The sequence below is a fragment of the Tachypleus tridentatus genome, chromosome 9, assembly GCF_004210375.1.
Source record: "Tachypleus tridentatus isolate NWPU-2018 chromosome 9, ASM421037v1, whole genome shotgun sequence".
Classification (NCBI taxonomy): Eukaryota; Metazoa; Arthropoda; class Merostomata; order Xiphosura; family Limulidae; genus Tachypleus; species Tachypleus tridentatus.
In genome coordinates, this window is record NC_134833.1 from 51,107,760 (window position 1) to 51,133,719 (window position 25,960).

General features: G+C 32.9%; 2 protein-coding genes across 2 annotated transcripts in view; one reads left to right on the plus strand and one right to left on the minus strand.

The window, feature by feature from the left end:
• Window positions 1-14,989, plus strand: part of LOC143225237 (serine/threonine-protein kinase Chk1-like) — a 36,494-nt gene extending 21,505 nt beyond the window's left edge. The window contains 7 exon segments of the mRNA XM_076454289.1: window positions 477-581; window positions 2,554-2,652; window positions 2,952-3,039; window positions 3,571-3,763; window positions 4,051-4,179; window positions 5,532-5,630; window positions 11,563-14,989. Coding sequence (XP_076310404.1) covers window positions 477-581; window positions 2,554-2,652; window positions 2,952-3,039; window positions 3,571-3,763; window positions 4,051-4,179; window positions 5,532-5,630; window positions 11,563-11,679 — 830 coding nt within the window. The 3' untranslated portion in view covers window positions 11,680-14,989.
• A 1,140-nt stretch (window positions 14,990-16,129) lies between these two features.
• LOC143225238 (histone H2A-like) lies at window positions 16,130-24,123 on the minus strand. The gene is made up of 2 exons (XM_076454290.1): window positions 24,024-24,123; window positions 16,130-20,124 (listed from the first exon to the last, which is right to left on the minus strand). The coding sequence occupies exon 2, from the start codon at window positions 16,850-16,852 to the stop codon at window positions 16,436-16,438; it is 417 nt and encodes a 138-aa protein (XP_076310405.1). The 5' UTR covers window positions 16,853-20,124; window positions 24,024-24,123; the 3' UTR covers window positions 16,130-16,435.
• Between the last annotated feature and the right edge of the window lie 1,837 nt (window positions 24,124-25,960).

Consider the following 25,960-nt stretch of genomic DNA (forward strand, 5'->3'; position numbering starts at 1 on the left):
AGCCCAGTCCATGTAAACTAGTGAATTAGTTTATATTCCACTTTTAATATTTCTACATACTTGAACACCTTTACACTGTTGTAAGTTATCAAAGACATATGTTACAAATAATTGTAACTAATGTAAAACAAATCAACTTATTTATGTAAAGTAATTTGTTAAGCACAATAGCAAACACATATAAATTTTGCTTTGAATGTGTAAGAATACTTTATATCACACACTTAGACCTTTGTACCTGTTTGAAGCCTATATTATTGAACCTTTTAATATCAATATTATCATCAAGACTTTATCTCCCTTTAGCCAACATTTAAATTAGAACATTAAAAATATAGCTTACAACAATATTCTCATTGTTTGTTTAATGTGTTGTGATAATTATTAAAGTAATTTACATGAAGTGAATCATTATTTCAGAAATTTATATTTGGTTTGGAATATATTATTACTATTTTTACTTAAATTTTTTTCAGAGCTTCCTTGGGATAAACCTCACTATGATTGTAAAGAGTACAGAGATTGGAAAGAATGTAAAATAATGCAATCTCCATGGAGGAAAATTGATAATTTAGCCCTGTGTAAGTAACCAAATTGCAGTAAATACTTGCAAACAAGATTTATCATCTCAAGTAAATTTGGGCTTATTGAATGAAAAATAAAGTTTATGTTTTTGAAAACATTTGACAGTGATTTTTCTCTATAAAATGATATGTAGTAACAAGTAAAATCTTTTAAAAATTGGCCATTCAAAACAAAATTATTGTGGTGTTCTCATTTATACTAATCTCTCTCAGAATGAAAATATAGATTTGACAAATACTGTATTATATAGTATGGGCTTGTGTTTCTTTAACTCTCTGTCTGACCCAGAGATACAGACTTCACTCAAAACTTATAATGTGACTTTTTATTTACTAAAACATTCAAGGTTAACTTTTCATCATTATCCTGTACTGCATGTGACACACAGTTTTTAGTATCTTACATTCAAAATTGTATTAAACCATTTTTGTTTATGTTAATCAATTTCTATAGCAAGAAATCTAATAATCCATATTTTAATAGCATATAAGTTTTATGTTTGTAATTCTACAAGGCAATATTTTTAGAAAATCCTGAATTTTCCCTTGTGTGACACACATGATAAATTTTCTTTGGGTATCTTATCTTCTTTATTTTATCCACAACTCCTCAAAAAGGATGAAAGTAAATGTAAATTACTCACAATAAAATTGTCATTGCTCAGACAAACCATGACTTTTATAGCTTCTAATATTGTTTGGTTACAGAGCTACCAAATATAACATTAAGACCTCTTCTGCCACATCCTCTCTTTTAGGATTTATTACTAGTTCTCTCTTATATTTAATTATATATTACCTGTAACGAATATGAAGTCAAAGTTTTCATCTATCAAATGTTGTATAACATTGTGTTCTGAACCAAAAATCTTCAGTAATTTATTGTGTTTTTTTCTGTTTTTTTTTGGGTGAGGGGGGTGATCATGAGGTCAGTCAAATTGACTGATCCTATATGTTTGAAATGTATTTAGGAGGATTTAGAGATTGCACAAAGTATTTAAAAAAAAAAGGATTTTTAATCTTAATATGAAAATTACTTTGTGCAGGGTTAACTGGAGTGCTTCTTAGTTCTCAGAGGTTAAGAATTTGTAATCTTTAAAGTTTATTCCAAATTCAAGAAGTTTTAAGTCTTTATCACAAAAAACTGTAGAAAACTTATACTTACATCTAACTTAAGTCTTAATCTAGAACACAAATTAACACAATCTTAAGAGCTATTAAGTCTAATTAAAAGGAGATAAATTTAGTCACATCTGAAAAACAAAGATTGTTTTTTAAATAGAAACTGTTAAAACATAATAATACAAAACCAATTTGTCTCACAAACTACCTACTGACTACAGGCTGATCTCAACACAACATGGGAGTTTTAAGATCCCAGGGCATCACCCTGTTTACCATGAGAAATGTTTATTTTTGCTGTCTGTTATCCTTTACAATAAGGAATACCAGGACATTTTTCATGAGTCATTTAGTCCCATGAACAACTAAAGGTGAGAAAAACACAGTAGCTCTCCCTTGACCAATGTTCTAAAATAAAACCAACACAATGTATACTAAAATTTTGAAAGTTTTACATATGAACTTAGAGAATAGAAAAAAAATTATCTTCTTGTGCCAGTACTACATTACTATGGGTATAATTTTTTTAGTTAATTGAATTTTTTACCCTACAAATTTGAAAAAGTTCCTCTTTATGTACTAAACTAATGTTGAACTTGAGAAGAAAAACACAATATTTTCATAGTATGGTTGCTGCATATTCTTTTCATCTTTATCATTTTATAGCATGTGTGTGGTGTATGGCAAGAGAGAGAGATGTGATTACATATACAGTAATTTATCACATTTATCTTTTGAAGAAACAAGAAAGTTTTAAATGTACTCTTGTTTTGTTCACTGTTATAGCTAAGTGTGCATTATATATTGTATAATAAATATAAATATGGAAACCTTATTTTTTGTCAAGCTCTTTTGAGAAAAGTTTTAATGGGTAGTCCCTCTAAACGCTACACCATCAGTCAAATCAAAAGTCATCAGTGGTTCAACAAGAATTTCAAATCCAAAGGTACAATCCATTTAGTGTATAATAATCATGCTTTACTGAATTTATATCTGTGTTTATATTTTCGTTTAAAATGATCTTATGTAAACTTAAATTGTCTGAAATATGGAAAAGAAATGCAGAAATAAAACATTTGTACTAAACGTGCTGGATGGTAACTCTGTAAAGTATTTTACTAGGTGTTTTCTTTTGGACATGGTATCTTTTGAGTTTATGCTTCAAAGTGTTTTTCAAGAAATTTATATTACATTTCAAAACAAACTTTGATTGTTTGTGATAAGATTACCTATCCTCTCAAATAGCTGTTCGTAGATGGTGTTCTATTAATACTGATTCAGTACCTCGAAAACGGATTTGCTCAGAAAATGACCATCCTGCAGCCTTAGAGAGGTTGGTGGTCTGAATTCTGTATTTTTAATTAATAAAGCTTTTTTTATATTTTCATTAATTTGCATGATTGACAGAAGTTATATACTTTACTAACTTACTTTTATCTCCAGTTTACTGAGATATTTCTGTCAAAATTTTTAGAAGTGTTGAATTAATATATTTTGTTTTTTAGCAACAGATGCTAATATCTATGTTTTTATTTTTATAATTGCCTTCTAACAAATATCAGTTTATCTCTTTTATTTTCTAAAATGTAACAAATTGGTATGTTTTATCAAAGTAGCAATAGATTCAAAGCTAGAATATTCAATAAATTTCTGTGTAACTAAAATAATGCTTTAATGTGAGCTATGTGACACTTGTAACCTCTTCAACTATAAAGTTTTCTGATCCAACATTCACTTATTATTTACCATTGATATGCTATATTCATTTGCTTTCAGTTTGTACTAGCAACTTTGCTGTTTCTTTATGTTTAAAGAATGTTTGTTTTACTTGTGATAAATATGGTTAACTTTTATTTATTCTAAGCCACAGGGATGTAGGTGTTACTCGTTTCTCTAACTCCCAACCTGATCCCAGTATTGATGATAGTGCTCAAACAGGAGATAATGAGACATCCATCATGAACAAGGTATCATATGGTATTAGTTTCTCGTAACCTGCCCATCCAGAGCACATGCTACTTAGCAGTCAGATACAGACTACTCCAAGCTCCTCTCTGGTAAACTATTTTGTTTATTATTTTTTTAGTTTATCTCAATACATTTTTTGATGCATCCTTTCCACCTTTTTCTGAATATTTAGAATATCCTAGAAATAATTTTGCTTGAAATGTAGTTTTAAACAAAGTAAATCATGTGATACATACATTGATCATTGCATTAACTTTAAATGATATTTTCTGACTTTAAAGAAGATTATTAAATTAGTTCTCAAATTTTTAAGTATGTTTGTTGGGCTTATTTGAAGATGATGGATTTAATTGCTACTTTCATCCATTTTTTGTAGACTCCTATGCAGAGACTTGTGAAAAGAATGACAAGGTTCTTTGTCAAGACCAATTCAGATGCAACTTTGAAAGAGCTTTGGGCTGTTTTTGAAAAGTTAGGATACAGTTGGAAGAGGAATTCTGGCCAGGTTTCTAAACTAGTTTTCTAAAACAGAAATTTCTGTGTTGCATTTTGAATTCCAGAGAAGCATTTTGTTTTGTTTTTCTATTTTCACCATCATAGTTTAGAAATATAAGTTTGTCCTTAGTTTGATGAATTGCGTATGGAAATTGTTACAAAAGTTATTATTTAGAACCAATGCATGATAAATTTATTCAATTAATAACAACAAGAGATGCATTCTTGTCAAATGAGGTTAGATTTGTGCTGCAAAAAAGCATTAATAAGGATTAATTATGTTTTATCAGTAATATAGACATACATAAAATATATACATGATGTATAAAGCTTAAAACCAAAATTGTATGAATGCTAAAAACTAAGCTAATTTAACAAATACCAAAACATAATATTTTACTTTTATGAAGATATGAGAGGGACTTTGGTTAAATTTTAATAGATAAAAAATAATTAAGACCATTTATAACACTGGTAGGAATTAGGCTCATTCTTTTGTGCTTTCTAATTTGAAGTCATTAAATAGTCTTTTAGACTTTAGGTGCTTGCACTGAGATAAATATATACCAAGCACTCACAATCAAGTTGGACATTGTTCATTATCCGATGGTAAATAATTTAATACATTTTATCATTGGCTGTGTTATTTTGACTATTTTGGAAAAATAGTACCACATCCAGACTACATGACAATAGCAAATTAATAAAACGTTTTTTTTCAATAAACGTTTTCTACAGCTACATTCAGTTGTAGGACAAATTTTAAATTCATAAACTCCAAAATGCATTTAAGACTAGCTTGTAAATTTACTTGTAAAATTCTAGAATAAATATGATAACTCTCATTCCAAACACTGAGCTAGCTTTGAAATGAATACTCATTAACATCTCACTAAACTGAATAATTTCCAGTCAATCATAGAATTAATTCAAACAATACTTAATGATTACCTGCTTAACTTATTAACTGATAGGCACTGAACTAACTAATTCATCATTAATTATATGTATACATAAACCTTGTGGATTTTTTAACTTTCACAATCTAGCAAACATTTTAATTAAAACATTGAAAAAGTAACTTACATAAGTAATTTTTAGTTTAGCTTAATAATCAGTTTTGCTTCTCAGTGGGAACAAATTTATATTTCATTTGTTTTGCATGGATATGTTGGTGTCACATGCAAACTAAAAAATAATTATAGCCAGCCCATAGTTATATATTTTTAAAAATTCAAGGAGAAACAATGATCCAATTTAATATGTAAAAAGAGACATTGTTAGTTTTCAATGTTGTTTCATAAGAACTATTTGTAGAAAAAATCTTAGAAAGTAATTCTTATACTGCATTTGTTCAATTAGATAACAGTAATAACCCAGGATCGAAGGAAGATGCAGCTTGTCTTCAAGGCCAGTCTGATTGAGATGACAGATATACTTGTAGATTTCAGGCTATCACGGGTGAGTGTATAATATGTATTAACATAGAACATGATTACTGTCACATTAAGGTTAAAAAATTATTCAAATTATGAATTCTTTGATGGTCTTTTAAGTTGTATATGTTAAATGTTTACTTAACAGTATTTAATATTGTTATAATTATAGCATTGCTTACATGTTATGCAAGCTTATTACAAATGAAACAGCCCTTTGTTGTGGATTCCTATATGTGGTGAGGGGACCTTCCTGGGAAGGTTCTGTTCTTTCATTTTTACCTCCTCTGGGATCTAAACATCTACCCATGTGTTTGCCATGTGTGGTGACCCATGAAGGGGAGGAGAGGATCCTGGTGGTTGAGGGGTCCAACCCTAATACACCACTTTGGCCTTGAATTCCTGTAGATGGGAAGCCTTGGGGTGGTTCCCTCCAGGGTCAGTTGGCTGGTCCACTTGGGCTAGGATCAACCAAGTACCAGTGTTGGATGTTTTCAACAGGTGTTGTGGACATTGTAACTGATGCTGGCATTTGGGTATAGTTCTCACCCATTGCTGCAGTGTCCTTGTTTGACATTGTAGTGCGTCCCTTCGTAGGGCTCCATGGTGGGTGGGGTCAATGGGCACCGAAATGTTCTTTTTTTTTATTATGGATCCTCCAAATAAAATAGTGAAAAAACAGTCCACCAGTAAACAACCACATCTTGAAGATTCTGAGCAGCAATCTTCAACATCTGCCCCTCGGAGTGGATTCCTGTACGTGGTGAGAGGACCTCCCAGGGAAGGTTTTGTTCTTTCAGGTTACCTCCTCTGGGATCTAAACATCCACCCATGTGTTTGCCGTGTGTGGTGACCCGCGAAGGGGAGGAGAGAATCCTGGTGGTTAAGGGGTCCAACCCTAACACACCACTTTGGCCTTGAATTCCTGTAGACGGGCAGCCTTTGGGTGGCTGCCCTTGGGTCATTCAGCTGGTCTACTTGGGCTAGAGTCAACCAAGTACCAGTGTTGGAAGTTCTCAACGGGTATTGTGGACATTGTGTCTGATGCTGGTGTTTGGGTATAGTGCTTGTGAAACCCTGGTGTTGCTGCAATGTCCTTGCTTGACATTGTAGTGCGTTCCCTCTTAGGGCTCCATGGTGGGTGGGGTCAGTGGGCACCGAAATTTTCTTTTTTCATATGGGCCCTCCTAATAAAAATTTAAATAAAATACTGAAAAAACAGTCAACAGGTAAACATCCATGTCTTGAAGACTGATCAGCAATCTTCAACGACTGTACCACCACTGTACCTCATTTTCTCATCCTACATTCTTTTTCAGAAAAACATTTAGGGCAAATGCCCCCTTTTTTATTCTGAAGGGACTTGCTGGCTCTCCAAAGTCAGTAAAGAAGTTTCGATCTGGAGACATATTGGTTGAAACATCCACTTCCCAACACAGTGAACTCCTCTTGAATTCAAAGGTAATTGGGGATATACCTATTGAGGTTACACCTCATGCTACTTTGAATTCGTTATGAGGAGTTATTGTTGAGAAGGATTTGAAGAACATCCCCAAGTTAGAGATTCTTGCTGGTTTCTCCACCCAAGGAGTTTCTGCAGCGAGGCATATCTTTGCTCACAAAAATGGAATTATGATGCTGACCAATGTCCTCATTCTGATGTTTACATCACTGTGTCCACCTGCCACCATCAGGGCAGGTTATTTTAATTGCAAGGTGCAGCCATACATTCCAAACCCTCTCAGAGTTTCCAGTGTCAGCAGGTCAGTCATTCAAAGACATCAGGTTGTGGTTCCTTGATGTGTGCTCATTGCAGTGGCAAGGACCATGATGCCTATGAGTGTGAAACAGACCTTCATTGCATCAATTGCAATGGCTCTCACCTGTCCTACTTTTATTCTTGCCCTAAATAGTTGGAAGAAAGAGAGGTGCAACGTTTGAAAACAATCCAAAACATTACTTACCCTGAGGCTCAAAAGTTGTTGTCCGCCATTTCACCTCAGACGTATGCTGCTGCATACACTGCTACAATGTGAGTGCAAACACTCTCTGTGGCTCTAAAAAATCATTCTTAAACCAAATGAAAAGTCTCTTGACTTCCATGGTTAAAAAAGTTGATGAATCAATGTCAACACTCATTTCTGTCTCTAACATACATTCCAGCAAATCCCAAGATCCACTTCCTTTGGTTCTGGGTACAGGCATTTCCTCAGGTACATTATCTTCTCCCACCTCATGATGCAAAAAAATCACTCATTCATATCCTCAGTCACTGGAATCCACTTTCAACAACAAAGACCTGCCCAATCGACACAAGGCAGTATCCATGGAGGTCAACAGACCTTCCTCGAATAAAGACAATATAGAAAAAAGACGTGGTTGTAAACAGAAGGACTCTCCACCCAATTTGCCTACACATAAATAAAAATGGCCAGCTTGGTACAATGGAACAGTCAAGATTTACTTTCTAATCTGGATTACATCAAAGCACTGATTGCTTCCTACCATCCTCTGTATGTCTTTAATCATTTCTAAAACCTGCTGATATAGTCACCTTTCAGCAGTTTTATTTGTACAGTAATGACAGGTTGTGTGATGGAGAGGTAGCAGTGTTGGTTGATCAGCATATGTCCACTCTGTCTTTTCCACTCAACACACCTTTGGAAGATGTAGCCATCTGTGTTTCCTTGGGTCATACCATCACTGTTTGTTCTCTCTACCTGTCACTTGGAGACACTATGATCAATCAAACCTTGATGCTCTCATTGACCAGTTGCTGTCTCCCTTTTTAATCCTGGGGGACTTTAATGGACATCATCCCCTCTGAGGAAGTGCTGATATTGATGGGAGGGGTCGCTTCGTAGAGCGCATGCTGTTTGATCACAACCTTTCTCTTTTCAATAGGGGTTCTTATACTTACTTTTATGCACCTAGTCTGTCCTTTACTGCTATTGATCTCTCAATTTGCTCCCCTTCACTATTCTCCCAATTTTCATGGAGGGTTGACGATAACCCATGAGGCAGTGATCATTTTCCTGTAAGTTTGAGAGAGACTGGCTGTGGTTGATGCCACCCAACCCGCATGCCCTTCTTTTACTGCTCTCACCAAACTTGATCCTGCCATTGTCTGTAACTCATCAATAGACAACTGTGTTGCAGCAGTAACTGACTATAATACAGGTGGCTGCTCAATGTATTCCTAAAACCTCTACATGTTTCCACAATATCCTCATCCATGGGGGAATCCTGCCTGCCACATTGGCACAGAAGGCTCAAAAGCGGGTCTGGGATACTTTTTGTAGGTATCTCACACTCTTGCACCACATCATTTTCCAGTAGGCCCGTGCACATGCTTAGTGGGTAAGACATCAAAGCCAGAAGGAATCTTTGATTAAGTTCACAACCAGCATGTCTTCTACCACCAGTTCCAAAGTCATGTGGGACAAGATTCAAAAGGTCAGTGGGCAATATAATTCTGTCCCCTTCTCAATCTTGCTCTCAGATGGCCAGGAAGTAGCTGATACCCAGAGCATCACCAATACTCTAAGTGAAATCTTTTGCCAAGTATCTAGCACTTCTGCTTCATCCTCCACCTTATTAACCATCAAGACTTGGGCAGAGCGATCACCTCTGTTTTCTAGTTGATTGTCTCTTTGACTGTAATCATCCCTTTACACTGGTGGAACTCAGACTGGCCCTTCATTGGTCTGGCAGTGCATTGGTCAGATCTGATGATGTACACTATGAAATGCTGCACCATCTATCTCCTGCTTCTCTTGTTATTCTTCTGATTGTTTTTAACTGGATCTGGCAGGAGAATGTTTTTCATGATGCCTGGCACCAGGCTGTTGTCCTACCTCTCTAAGTCTGGGAAGGATCTCAAGATTCCTTCAAACTACCATTTAGTTGCTTTGATGAGCTCTTTCTGTAAGACCTAAGAGAGGATGGTTAATGACCATCTTGTTTGGTTCCTCAAATCAAACAACTTCCTCTCACCCACCCATTGTGGGTTCCGACAACAGCACTTCGCCTTGGACCACCTAATTCGACTTGAAAAGTCAATCAGAGAAGCCTTTCCCAAACGACAACATCTTGTATCAATATTCTTTGATATTGAGAAGGCTTATGACACAACATGGAGGTATGGCGTTTTGCAAGACCTCCATGTATATGGGTTACATGGCCATTTACCCATGTTTATTAAAACAATTTTAACAGACAGGAGATTCCAAGTTTGTGTGGGTTCAACACTTTCCCGTTCTTTTCTACAGGAACTTGGGGTCTCTCAGGGCTGTGTTTTGAGTGTCACACATTTCAGTATAAAGATTAATGCTATCACTGAACAACTCCCTCTCACTGTTGCATATGGGCTCTATGTCGACGACTTTCACATCTCGTATCAGTCGTCGAACATGAGGTATATTGAGAGGCAGCTACAGACTGCCCTCAATCGTTCACTGAAATGGACCACAGCAAATGGCTTTAACTTCTCTCTCTATAAAACTGTTTGCATCCACTTTTGCTGCCAATGGGGTATTCACCCTGATCCTGAACTCCATATTGATGAAGTTGTGCTACCTGTGGTCCCTGAGACGAAGTTCTTTGGGCTTATCTTTGATCACAAGCTGACCTTTATACCACACATCAAGCAGGTATGGTCAAATGTACAAGAGCACTGAACATCCTCCATGTCCTCTCTTCCACCACTTGGGGAGCAGATCAATGCTCTATGATAAAGATATATCGTGCTCTTATTTGATTGAAACTCGTGTATGGATCACTGGTCTTGCAAGACCTCAGCCTTAAAGATACTGGACCCTGTTTATCATCAGGGGCTTTGGATCTGCACTGGGGCTTTCTGCACTTCCCCAGTTCAGAGCTTATACATAGAGTCTCACAAACTTCCTTTGCACCTCTGCAGTTTGCAACTGTCTTTACTGTATACTTCAGAAAGAGAAAGTTGTTCTAACTAGACTACGCATTGATCACAGTTTTTAACTCATCGTTTTATTTTATCTGGAACTGATTCACCAATGTGTTCTCTGTGTAACACTCAGGTCACAATAAGCCACATTTTACTATCTTGCCATCATTATGACTGTCAACAACGGCACTATTTTAAACATATTTTGTCCCAAGGTTTTATCTGTAACGTTAGACAGTGTTATTGGTGATTGTGACACTTAGAAACGTTTTTAAATTTTTAAAGGCCATTAATCTTTTTAATACTATTTAAGTTTTTTAATTTATGCATTAGGCCTTTTTTAATGTGTTTCCATTTTAAGAATCAAAGTACATCTAATTTGACTTGAAATTAGAAAATGGCTGTAATATCAAATAACTCAAAACCAAGACTGGAAAGGCCAACTTCAGGTGACTAACGCTGCTGTTCGAACTACCCGTTAGTCATCCTGATGAGTTATAATAATTACAATTTTGCTACAAGTCTTTAAAATTTATATTACTTTACTTTCTGAAAATGGCATAACGTCAAATAACTTCACCAGGACTGGAAAGACCAACTTCAGATGACTAATGCTGATTTTTGAACTTACCTCTTAGTCATCCTGGCATGTTATGCTACAGAAATTCCTTTACAACTTGTATTACTGAATTTTTTCTCTTGCCACTGTAAACTAGATGTAAAAATTGGATTTAATGCTATTTATGTTTTTAATCCAAAAATTAAATTTTAATAATTTTACTTTAATTTTAACTTTTACCAGATGTTTGCTGCAGATAGCCTAGTTGCTTTGTACCATAAAACACTAAACCAACCAACCAACAAATGAAACAAAGAATATACGACTATTTCAGCTAAAGTTGTGGAATGCATTTTTTCAAAAACAGTTTTGTATGAAACCTTAGTAAAGTCTTGTATGTACACAGTATAATATTGAATAATTTGTGAAATTTTTATAAATGTTGTTTAATAAATGTTCTATTTGTTCTATTAGGGTGATGGACTGGAGTTTAAACGCCATTTCTTGGAAATTAGAAACCGACTTCATGACGTTATTGTTAAAGGTCCTGTAACGTGGCCCCTGGCAATTGCTACAAACACCTTACCTTAAACACCAGTTCATCCTAAAACTAACAGGAAAATTATTGTTCTGTTTCAATATTTATGGCTTCACTTTTATTTCTATAATTGTTATAGTTGCCTTGAACACTGTTCCATAGGCACAATTCTTAGTTTATTATATTAATTTTTTAAGGCATTAGAACTTCTGAATAACTTGAAATCTAAAACATGTACCAGTAATTGTTAAATGCTTGTGAGTTCAACAGAATGTGACTAGATCCATATAAGGTATATAATTTTGAAAAGAATAGCAAGTATACTAGGTATAATACATTACATTATGGTGACTTCAGGCACTACAGGTGTTCACATACTATAAGTTGTAGAATATCTGTTTGTCTTTATATATAAATCCTAGAAGTTTATTCTTGGTGAACAAATGTTACTTTTTTCTTTTTTTTGTACAGCCATTATATTTTATTTAATAGATTTTGAACTGTGTGATATCTGATGTTTAAATGTTAACAAAAAAATAAATTTATCAATGTTTTAATGATTAAAAGTTTGTTATTTGAGATTCACAATGAAAATACATTCAATAAAATGTATTTTACTTCCTTGTGAGAGAAAAACTGTTTCTTGCTTCAGACTTTCAGAATGTGCTTGTAGATATATCCATAAAACTTCAGTTTGGAAGTACATTGTTTTCACAGATATTTATAGTCCAGTAATGTGCCCTCTTTTAAATTCATTCATTCTGCAGGAGAGAACTTGTTTTACTGAAATTGAAACTTAATTCAAGAACAAATATTTCAGCCCTGCAAGTTTTGCATACGTAGTTGTGGTATTCTCCAGTAAAATAGATTCTCTTAAGAACAACATGATGGGTTTGCAAGATAACAAGACATATATACAGAGTTATTCTGAATTCTTAAAGTGTCTTTGTGAGAAATTTAGAAATTGAACATAATTGTAAAAAAAATACAATAGGCAATCTTTTTGGAAAAAAAAACACAATATGTGTATTCAGTTTAGCATAAAAGATAATTATCTATACTATTGACCAAGATCTAGATTGATTATTTTCCCTCTAGACCATTCAATTTGAAATCTTATTCCAATCTGTGAAAACAATACATTACATAATTAAAGCAGTAAGAGCATGCTTTCCCACAGTAACCTGCACCATCCACATGACTTGTCATTCTCATTAAGAAGTAATGGAAGTTGTAACTCTAAGATATCACCTGACCTACAATTGGAGAAAACTACTGTCCACTTTTTTACAGTGAGTAGTTTTACAGTTAATTTCTCCAAAGGTAGGCTAGTTGTTATCTCAGGGAAACAACACAGAATAATAGGGTGCTAAAGTGAAAAAATCCTAACAACTTCCTTGACCACATTTTATGTGAAGACTGTACATATCTAGATTAAGCGAAAAATTGTATATTAAGATTAGGAGATAGTCATGGTATGACTACATGCTATACAGTAAACAAAAATGATACTGTATATGTACATGCCTCAGAATAACCAAACTTCTCACATATTGCTTTAGGATATATGGTTATTAGGGCAAACATCCTGTTCTATCCTTTGCTTTATTGTAATTTCACTGTTATTCATATCAATAATACAAATGACTGCTGGATCTGGCATATTTTATTTATAACTGTAGTTAAAAGCAGTTTTAATACAGTATGATCTACATACCCTGAAATGATACATTGTTATTGAAAGTTTTTCTTTTCATTTTGCTTGCTTTATTATTATTTATTAAAACTTAGATTTGGCATGCATAAGAAAAACTAATAGTTCATATAAGTTCATGCTGTACTTAAGTAAATGGTTTAAAGTAGTAAGAAATGACCTTTTTTTCAGTTTGTTTATTATTATTATGCCATTAGGTTTATAATATATATTTTGTCTCTGAGCATAATTTTGTTTTGAAAAGTATTGTAAATGTAAATTTATCAAATAACTGTTTCAAATATGTAATGTTAACAGTTAACTAGTTATAATATTTTAATTATAACTCACAAACTATTCAGTAGTTTCACACATAATAATAAACTTGATGAGAAATATGCTTTATTCAGCTTTTAAGACAGTTTCAAGTTTGTTTTAATACATATCATGCTCTTTTTTTTAACCAGTATTTGTGATCATTTTATGAAGGTGATGTAAGCATTATTTTCTGTATTTTTGAACCAGATTACACCTTTATTATTTAAAAGTGTTTGTCTCATCATTTCAAAGCAAGTTCAATCTTAACTAGACAGTTGCTCTCACATTCTTTGCTTAAAGCTACACCTATGGCTGCTGAATGATTAATATAAAAGTCATAATGTTTTGTCATAATATGGGTTTACTGAATATATCATATGTGGATTAATCTTATTAAAGGTCATGTTATCATTCCCTCACCTTGTTTTTACTGTTATAAACGTTTTTTTTAAAGGCACAGACATGAACCCCAATTTTGTAGTACCAAGGATGCTTAAATTTGTTAGGCATACATCCTGTAGATGTCACTTTAATAATGTGTTGAAATGGGTGACTGTGAATATTATTTAAGAAAACTGACAATATATATTCTTAACACTTGTTTCTTTTCATTTTTAGGTTAGCTTTGAGTAAGCATCTGATAGTATAATTTTAATGTCTTGTTAAAATTTGTTTGAGGTAAATGTACTTTTCAGAATAAAATTATATAAAATATTTTTTAAACTACTGAAAAGATTCAAGTATATTTTTATATATATATGTGTGTGTGTGTTTAAAAGAAACTTTCAATACAAGTTTTGCATCGGCAGTTATTTTATGTTCTTGATACTTGTTATTCTTCTCGTGTATCTTCAGTACACATCGTGGATTTATTTTCCAAAGGGAAGGTGTTTTCCTAAAGATTTATCACTTGAAAAGTATTTGAATAGAAATTGTTCCTTTTAAAGTAAAAGGAAGACTTATGTTACTTATGTATGTACATACACACAAATAATCTTATCAATAACTGTTTTATAACTTTTCACATTTACTGTTTCAATTTAAATTACAATAGATTCTTAGTAATGTTCCACATATATTATTCAGTTTTATCTATGGCACATTTCTTAATATGGATTTGTCAAAAATACTGATTTATACTTTTGATATGAAAAACTCAGTTATTTTACTAAATATGATAGTGCATGTAGCCTGCAGTGATAAAATAATGTTCACTTTTATATTTATTATACATTGTGCAGGTCGTTCTGAGCTTAGAAAACTTGAATGGAAGCTCTATTTTTATAAAGTATATGAACCAGTGTTTTGTAAATTATGAAACTATGAATAAAATAATTCTTTTGATTGATTTATACAGTGAAATATTTCAAACTTTTGATTAGATCAGCATTATTCATAGAATAATATATTACTAACTTGGCTAGATTTGCAAAGAAAAATTGTTCACATTATGATTAGTATATCAACAGATATGCATATTAAATCATGAAATACAAATATTGCATTGTTTGCTGTCATGCAAGCTGGGATAAACCAATAAGCACTAATAAATCTATATTTGAAACATATGAATTACGTGTGAAGCACATCTTGCTTGGACTTGTGTTGTGTAAACATTTGTGAGCACAGGGAACTTGAATACAATTGACTTCAGATCACTTAATGCAAGAAGTGGTATATTTATTCATCTCAAAAGTAATTGACAAGCTCTTATAAACATTTATTACAAGGAAACTGGTGAAAGTCAGTACTGGATGTCAACCTGAAAAAAGTCAAAATTAAAATCACTTTTTTTTTTTTTAACTATACAAGCTGTTTTCTGAGGAATTCTTTTCCTTGAAGTAATATAAAAATGCTTGATGAAGTTGTCTTTGAGGGGAAATAATCTTAGAGAGTACTTAACAGTTAGTTATTGTTTTTTGAAAACAAAACTAATGTTTCATAATTTAAGTTACAAATAACATGTTCTAGCTTTATTGCAATAATTGAAAACATTTTGCCTGTTGGAAGTGTGATGTGGACGTTAATGTGTAATTAAAGACTAATAAAAAAAATTGTGTCGTAGAATTGCTTAATTATACCTAAAAACGTACATTCAACAATTTGTTTTTGGTCTTAATATGCTTACATGTAAACATAGCTAAACTGCTTATTTAATCAGCAAGGAATAAAATTCTTTTTCAGTACATTAAGATCACTATAGTAGTATATCCATTGAAATTCACAAATGTTTTAACTGTTGTGTAGAATTATCAAATATATTGAAATATTACATTTTGGCACTATTAGAAATATTTATATGTTGAAATTAAGCCTTTAACAGATCCACTCTAAACGAAGCACTTATAGAAATATTAGGTAATTGCACATTGAAGTAGCTGATCCTTTCCACAAAATAGATCGTAAGTGGTCTGCTATTAATACAAGTTTGAACGTGTACATAAAGACGTTCACTTTTAATGTTTCATTAATGAATTAATGCACAAGTTCAATACACTATAAAAATTTTATTATGACAGACATGAATACATTTATTTACATAGGCAGTGAATATGGCAAATAACTGTTTACAAATATATTTATGAAATTCATTTTAAATTTAAAGAACACAAGTGTTTTTTCATTCAACACTAAAGAATAAAGTGGAATACAAACAGCATTGGCAATACTTGTGAAAATTATTGAAATGATAAAAATCAATGGAACAAATTGAATCACCCAAGTATGAAAAAAAAAAAGACATTGCTTATTCGTAATATTAAAAGACAATTGATGAAAACGAGAGGTTCATTTTCAATTCAGAATTCCTGACTTGCACCACCTTTCTTGGGTTTCCCACTACTTGTTGGTTGCCCAGTCTTTTTAGGAAGCAAAACTGCTTGAATGTTGGGAAGAACACCACCTTGAGCAATGGTCACACCAGAAAGTAATTTGTTTAACTCTTCGTCGTTCCTAATGGCCAACTGAAGATGACGAGGGATAATTCGAGTCTTTTTATTATCTCTTGCTGCATTTCCCGCCAATTCTAAAACCTCAGCAGCCAAATATTCCAAGACTGCTGCAAGATAGACGGGTGCTCCAGCTCCAACACGCTCAGCATAATTTCCTTTCCGTAATAAACGATGAATACGTCCTACTGGAAATTGAAGTCCAGCACGATTAGAGCGACTTTTGCTTTTTCCTTTAACTTTACCACCTTTTCCACGTCCGGACATATTTAACAAATGAAATAACAACTCAACTCTCGTTATCTCAACTAAATGTGCGCGCGCTCTGCAAACCACGATATTTATGCAAACTATTGTCACGTGACAGAATTGAAGAACTAGCCAATAAGGATCCAACCTTGTATTCTATTTTAGCCAATCTCTTTTGAAAGTTAGTTTCCCGCGTAATGCTCCCTTCACAACAGTGACGACATTGTATACCAGATTATGGTAGATTAACGTTTAAACATATTTAAAGGTGTAAAAATACTGACAAGTATCCAGTCGAGTATCGTGAATTTTATTTTTAATTAGGCAGAAGTGAATTCTCCGATTTCAAGCACCTCTCCCTTGATCTTAAACGTTTAAATACATATCAATGGATGATAATGAACGAGTAACTTACAAAACTATAACATGAAAGTCTGAGCAGTATGAATATTATTAGCCTTGATTTGTTTTGTCTAAAGAACATTGCTGTGTCCATTGCATGATCTTTAGTGTTAGAAATAAATTATAATAAAAGTTTTAACCTAAGTTGACTTGTAAGAAATTTAAAATAGGTTTATAAAATATAAAGTTAGTTCATAAATTTAATTTAATAATGCTAGTTGTTGCTGGGTGGAGGAGAAAAAAGTCATAAGAGCAACTATGACTTTGAAAGTTAGTTTAATTTTCGAGTTCGTATTTTAATACGTAATTGTTAAAATATCAACTTTAGTTTAACTGTTGTCCCATGTTCAGGTGTAAAAAGTTGTACGTGTACTGTTAATGTTAATTGACTGTTATATATAATATACTCCCTTATAATTATGAATCATAAAACTTACAATCTGGAAGTAAAAAAGTGAGTTTTCATAATCGAGCGATAGGCTTCTTGTATATGTTACGGTATAAACCGTAGTATGTTTCCAAAATTTTGATTCCTATCCAGTTTTATTTTAGTTTACAGTAAAGAAAAAGAATTATTAGTATAAGCAGTAAAGCTGTTCATTATATTTTGTTTAGAAGCTTAGTATTGCCTATAATGCAATTGTTCAATCTTTCATTGCTATAAATTTCAGTGAAGTTCAATTAAATCTGAACAAAGTGGTAGTTGCACACATTTGTAGAATCCGAGCTTAACAATTCAAATATGTTTTTACCTTAGTTTTAACTGAAAGTGGTTGAAATACTAATCTGTCACTTAAGAAATTTTCTCCCTCTTTATATACAGTATTTTTATCTGCATAATTCATAAATGAACTGAAACTATGCTATTTGAGCAGATAAACTTTTAAAATAAACAGAAGATATGCAATGAGCTCTTCTAACTTGTATTTAAAGTTTTAAATCTTTAATTGAATGTCCAAATTTCAAACTTATTTAATATTTTTGCTTTTATTATCTTATGATTTGGAGGCTGAGCTTCCATTGTGGAACAAAAATTTGTAGGTAAATATTATTTATTTTGTCAGAAAACTTAATTACCAAATGCACCCTAGGTTCTGATGAACGGGATGAGAAATCCAAGAAACAAGTTAGCTTGGTGGCAAAAAACGGTTTAATGATTTTTAAAATAAATGTTTAAATATAGCTATAACAATTACATTCATATGCATAATTGTTGTAATTATGTAATCTTGTATCAGTTTTTCCATAAAACTAATTTGTGATATATAATTAATACTGAGGGCTAATTCAATATGCTGAAGAGGTAATGTTGGTTATGTTATTTCTTCAGATTTGATATCCATCTGACTGTTTAAAGTCATGGAAACTAAACTAATTTAGCAGTTGGGGGTAGAGGGTCATCTGCTTTTAGATTATACTATTGTTTACCAAGGATAAATGTTTCACTTATCCAGTCTTACCACACATAATGGGTATGAGGATTAAATGCTAATGAATTTTATAATATTTGCTGTTAATGGATATATATTTGTATAGTTCAATGATAGAACTGATGTAGCTTTATGTTCCCAGATCTATAAAAATGCTCCACTTGCATCCCTTGTTTAAAACAGGTTTAAGGAAAAGATGCCTTAATAAACAGAAGCAAAATTATATTTTGCAAGAAGGGCCATTTTTCTGCTTCCAAAAATTATTAAAATCAAAAAATGATTTACACATCCTTAACCAGTGCACTTTGAATTATTCTTTTATAAAATATTTTGTTTTAATGCTAGAAATGCAGAACTTGTAAAAGATGTATAACAATAGTTATAACACTTTTAAGTGTTGTCTGGCAGACTGTTTATTAAGTAAAAGTCACTCTAGTTACTTTATTTAATCAGATTGTATGCTTTTGTTCTACAGCTTTAGGTTTTCTGTATTATGTAAATATCAGCATATTTTCTGCACTAGTATTGAAATTGGTGAGCTTATAGTTGATTTATCAGTTTTTTTTTGGCATTTTAAATTTTTTGTTAAAATTAGATTACTTTAGCAAGATGAAAAAGTTTTTGTTGTTTTTAAGACACCCCACAGTAAAACGTATTTGCAATATAAGTATATATATTTTTGATGGGTAGCTTCATCAGTGAATATTATCAATCCTTTATGATGTTTAATTCTTTCTGGTTTATATTTCCAGTAATTAAGGTTTCTTGTATATATGCTAAAGTATATAGGTAATATTTATTCAAGAATTATCAGGCCTCCTAGCAAATCTTTAAAAATGTGTATACTTGTTCAAAGAGCCTATAATATCCTGTAACAGCCTGCTTTTTAATGCTGTTTAATCTGTAATTAATACGTATTGACAGAAATAGAATTTTTTATATTCTTCATGTAAAATTCAGTTATTGTATACATGCAGTACATCTGTCCTTAAGACACTCATTGTGGCCAGTGACACCATGCAGATATTCTCAATTACAGAGAGAGAGAAAAAAAGTTATTCCCAGTTTTAAAGAAGAGAAAATTGTGTTTGAATATATACCCATGTGTTTTTTTTATGATTCAACTGATTATAATATAATGCCTCTCTTAGAGATTTCACTAAAAATAGCCAGTATTTCATACAATTTCAACTTGTTATTTGTCATATTTGGCCTTTACTTTATAAAGGCTGGCATCTGCAAATGCTGCTGGGAGGTGTGCTGGTAGTCAGATATTTAAAACTGGGTTGTGAAATTCTTTTAAAATTTATATGTGAATAGTAAAATGATGTCTTCAAATCTTTTTCAAGCCAGCAACATTTTTCTTTTGTGAACTGGATATCTAGAATATAAAGTTTACTGAAATAGGTAGTACTGACTTTCAAAAGTTATTAAATGTAGTTATAACATGGATGGAATCTGAAAATGAAGAAAACTAATATTAACTTCTGATCAAAGCAAGCTATATACTTTAAATTAGAACTAAAAATATATCCAGTAATTTTAATTAATTAAACATAATGTTCAAACCATCTTACTTATAATGATTAGAATGCATTGTTTCATCAGTTGGTTGATGATAATTTCACTATATCAATAACTCAATGTTGTAGTAAAATGAAATGTCTTAGAAATAAAAACTACACCACTTCAGAAGTTAGCATCTACCCTAGGGTTTGCTCATGAGGGTCAGAGAAATGTTAGAAAGTTTCTAGGTTTTGGAGTGAATTTTCAAAAATTGTTTATCTCTACTGTTAGACTATTATTTATTAAGGTATAAAATAGCATTTTTGTTGAAACAGATAACTGACCTTAAAGCATATTCACACAAGGAAATGGTTCATATATATGTATAAAACTAAAAATTTTATTTTCTAATTTCCAGACTTTTTTCATTTTTTTGGTGCACTTGATTATCTGGATAGAAATTTATATGATTCACAGGTGCATGTAGCTAACTAGTCAGTGTATGTAATTGTTGAAAAATTATATTCCCACTTGACAAAGTTTAAATATTGATAAGAAGAAGGGTTATTTATACTTGTAATTAATTAATCTAGAGGTATGATAGTGAGTCCAGCCAAGTTATAAGGTTGAAGTAATAATGTCATGAGTGTATACAGGACCAAATGTTTGGTTGAATCTAAAATATTACCACAATTGTTCTAAATGCTGGAATATCATCATTTTTCTTGAGAACAGTACCTTAATATCTATTTCAGATAAAGAAGAATAATCAGTGAAGAATGTAGTAGATTTTGTAAGTATGTCAGAAGGGAGGATTGGCACAGTACAAAATTTTACTGCTAGATATCTGAACTAGGGTTTGTTGAAAACTATAGCTTTTTTGTGATAACTAACGATGTATACCCAGTGGTTAAATTTGGATTTTGAAAAGGGTATAACTCCTCTTTGTGATCCATTTTATAACAGCGGCATGACACATTTAGAAGACCAGGATTTCTAATTACTTGAAACTTCAAGAGTTAGAACACTGTTTTATTTAAACCATATTTATGGCATACACGGTCGTTTTGTTAAAGTTAATTATTAAGAGCCAAGGATTACATAGAAAATGAAATGAGGAAATGATATAGTGGTTTAGAGTACAGCATCAACATTTACAGCTAGGATTTGAATTCCAGTGGAGTCTTAATTTTAATACTGAATTTCTGAGTTAAGTAGACAAAATATGATAACTCTGCTAGGTGGGTGGGGGCTGGCTAAATATGAAAACAGTGTATATTGGATTGTATGGGGCTTCATGGGGAGACGTTTGCTGTGTTGTTTTCAGTAAACTGAGTGATCAGTCTTTCCAATCACACTTTTTTGCATTTTGTCTGATGCAAACTTGGTTATGTTTACCATAAGGTGACAACTTTATTCTAACCAAAAAGAGTCTATAACTTCCTCTTCTACCTAAACATTTTCTAAGGAAGCATGTAGTGCTTTTACTTTCTATTGGCATAACAGTGTTTATCTTCATCAGGCCCATCCAAGCAGGAGGTTTAAGATGATTCAACCCAGTTGTCTTTACACTTTAGAGAAAGCCACATTTGCCTGCAAAATGTAATCAGCTAAATCTATGCACTTTTAATCACTGGTTCTGGTCCTTTTGGTTATTTCCTACTGGCCATTGTACAAGTTTAGTTACCCATTTAGAACTTTGTAAGGAATAAGATGCAGATATAAGATAGACTATAATGAATTACTTGTATTTGTAATGTATTTTACTTGGAAGAAGATACATACAGACAATTTAATGCACCATTGGAGGAACCTTGTTAGGAAAAAAGGAAATTTATAATAACTGCATTGGTAGTTAATTGTTGTTGGGAGCCAAAAAGCATTGTCACCATAATGTTTATAATTTCTTGATAAATAAAATAAAAATGAATGAAACTATGAATGTTGTTTCAACCTCTAATATACTGAATATGGTTGTTGAAAATAATAAGATAGAAACTGATATAATTTGTATAATACCATCTCTGTTACTTTGGATCTAACTATTGAAAAACATTAAGTTTTCAAGTCAGATTACAAAAGGAAAAAAACCTAAATAAACTGAACTATAACTGCAATGTGCAATTCAAAATAAAGTAAAAGTACATAAAATTACAGTGATGGACTATGACTAGATATGACATTTAAACATATTTTCTTCATATGTTCTATGGTTGAGCAGTTTCTTATAAAATAATCCAAGTCGGCCATGGGGGCATTGTAATGTAACTGACAATCCCACTATTCGTAAGTAAAAGAATAACCTGAGAGTTGGCGGTGGATAGTGATGACTAGCTGCCTTTCCTTTAGTCTTACACTGTTAAATTTGGGACAGTTAGTGCTAATAGCCTTTGTGTAGCTTTGCGTGAAATTCAAAACAAACCTTTTGTATCCAAATTTTGGAATATAATATCTTCCAAATTAAAATTATGCCAATTATTTTAGAATTATTAAGCAAAATATAATTGTTTTGTTCTAAAGTAATGAGAAAATTATTTGCAATACGTTAAATGCTAAAGATGTTGTGTCAAGTGATTTAAGTAGCCTGGTTAAAGATGTTACATCTAATGAACATGCCATAGGTTTAACAATTGGGGTGTTTCAATTGAGTTTACTTGCTAAACTAGTGGTCTTAGATGACCCTATAGCAACTAGTGTAAAATATTACTAAGCAAGTAAAGCACCTGTTCCCCTCTCTCATGCATAAATTTTATACCAAAGTTGCCCTTCGATAATATTATTAAAGAAACAAGCGTTTCAAACTTAGTTTAACAGACTAAATAACTGTCATCGTAGTATGCATAACTTAAATGGATCCGTAATGAACTATGGCAAGTTCCTTCCGAGAAGGAAACTATAGTTATATGTGTATAATTATACGGGTTATAGAATACCAATCTCATAAATGTCCCTTTAACAGCTGAAGTCTTTAATTGGGGGATTATAGAGATATAAGGAAATTATGTTACAGCTTTGGCTGGATGTAACATTTAAGTCTAGTAAGTACTTGCATATTCTTTAACACGCATATCTACTTCAATCATGGCAGGGATCAGACATGAATTCGAGATTTTTCGGATTTTGATAACTTGTACAGAATGTAATATATTATGAGAGAAATGCCTTACAAATAACAATTTCAAATTGGACAAAAGTTGACTGAATTATAACTGGCAACATCATCAGTAGAAAGTTTCATATTTAATGACAGTATTTCTTTTTATGTAACCAATGGGTATGTTACGCGAGTTTTCTGTTTCTTTGCCCTTCGTTGCATGTTTTTCAAACCAAAACCCAATGTATCTTGCATATAGTTTCAACTCTTGCTGACCGAGATTGAATTTATTTTCTACTCTTTGGGATGTCACCATCAATCAACATTATCTGATTACCTGTGAAAGGTTTTGAGATGTTCGACTTTCGACCTGTGTGGCCGCAATGGATGCGATAATGATAGGATTTTTGACAAGACTTTCGGCAAATTTACCTTTCAGGCCCAAAAGTACAGGTCTTAGGCTTAAAATAAGTGTATTTGAACTTTCAGTTAATACTAAGAATCATATTTAGGAGCTAAATAGTTTTAAGATACAACTGACGTCAGCTTTCATAGATAGATTTTAATCAGTTACAGTTTATTTCCGTTTCCTTGGTAGTCTTAACTTTCTTAGTCGTATAGTTGTAAAGTTAGTGTTCGCATTCGTCTTCGTTTTGTTTAGGTTTATTACCATCTCTATAGCTACATCTAACAGTTTTGCCACACGTGTATTCTGATTGACAGTTGCACCGCCGTCCAGTTACTAATAAGCGCTTACCTTCTGGTAACTGAGGGCGTCTACCACACTATCAGTAAGATCGCTCTCCAGTTTGAAGTACAGTGGTACCTCGGTTCTCAAACTTAATCCGTTCCAGTAGGCTGTTCGAAAACCGAATCAATTTTTTCGATAGGAAATACTGTAAATTAAATTAATCCGTTACAGTCCTCCAAAAATTACGCATTATGAAGCATTTTAAGTAAAAAATATTGCTTATTTATACCTGTATAATAATATTTACATGCATAAAGTCAATCACAAAAACTATAAACACAATAAATAAAAAAAAAAAACAACAAATGAAAATTTAACTGCACTTTACCTGTGCTGAGGAGAGCTGATGGCGTAAGTGAAAGGTGGTGGGGAACGTGGAGAGTAAGTGGGTTATTATTGTTTGGAATGAGATCACCTTTTATAAAAACGTCAGGTAACTCTCCTGGAGTTCTTTCTCTTTTCTGTCTCTTTGCACCGCTATAACCTGCTTGAGACTCACTGGACCTATTTCTCACTAAAAACTTGTCTAATGAGGTTTGTTTCTGCCTGCATTTTAAAATATTTCTGAAGTAAGACATAGCATTGTCATTGAAAAGGTTTATGCTGCGATTTGCTACAGCTTTGTCAGAGTAAATTTTCCCACAAAACTTTGTAACTATCCCCATTTTTCACACATTTCCTTGATTAGTGAACTAGAAACATCCTCCCTTCCCTCCTCCTCATCTGAAGACACTTCCTCAGTTGCCTTCTGTTGCTGCTTTTTCTGAAGTTCTTGGAGTTCTTCCGTGGTGAGCTCAGTGTTGTGGTCTTCCATCAACTCCTCCACATCATCACCACTCACATTCAAGCCCATACACTTGCCTAATGAGACAATATCCTCGACAACAAGCTCAGCCTCAAAGTCTACCTGCTACTGAGTGTGGCCACTGTATCAGAGGTCACTTCAAAGCACCTTTGAAACAGTGCTTTGGTATAGAGTTTCTTCCTAAAATTCGATACGATCTGCTGGTCAATGGCCTGAATGAGAGGAGTCCGTGTTAGGGCAAGAGCTTCACTGTAATGAAATTGTGTTCCTCCACCAACCCGTCTTCTAAGCCTGGTGGGTGAGCAGGTGCATTGTCCATTACAAGAAGGGCCTTGAGTGGCAACTGTTTTTCTGTGAGGTAATTCTTTACACTTGGGGCAAACACTTCATGGACCCACTCCATAAAAAATTGTCTGGTTACCCATGCTTTACTATTAGCCCTTCACATGACATTTAGTTTACTTTTCAGGACATTATTTTTCTTAAAAACCCTCGGGTTCTCAGAATGGTACACAAGTAAAGGCTCAAGTTTTAAGTCCCCACTTGCATTACTACATAACAATAGAGTTAGCTTGTCCTTCATTGGCTTGTGTCCTAGCAGTGACTTCTCCTCCTTGGTGATGTAGGTCCTCTTTGGCATTTTCTTCCAAAAGAGACCTGTCTCATCACAGTTGAACACTTGGGGAATAAAACCCTCAGCTTCTACATAGTCCTTAAATTCCCTAACAAATTTATCTGCAGCGTCTTTGTTAGAACTGGCACCCTCCCCATGTATGCCACTTCTCTTCCTAAAATTTTCAAACCACCCCCTACTAGCCTTAAAGGCGTCACTCGTATCAGCACTTGTTCCAGGGGTGTTTTTAGGAGTTCAGCATGCAACTGCTTTGCTTTTTCACAAATGATGGCCTCAAAAATGCTATCACCAGCTAACTGTTTTTCGTTTACCCAAATCAGCAACAGTTTTTCTACCTCTTCCATTGTTTGTGATCTTTGTTTCGTAAGCACTGTCACTCCTTTTGCAACATCAGCTCCTTTGATGACCTCTTTATTTTTCAGTATGGTGCAGACTAGATTTTGCCATACCAAACTGTGTAGCAAGGTCAACACGCGAACACCACTCTCATACTTCATGATAAGA

Coding starts and splice junctions, on each gene's coding strand:
- LOC143225238 (XM_076454290.1), bottom strand. CDS start 16,852: ATGTCCGGACGTGGAAAAGGTGGTAAAGTTAAAGGAAAAAGCAAAAGT.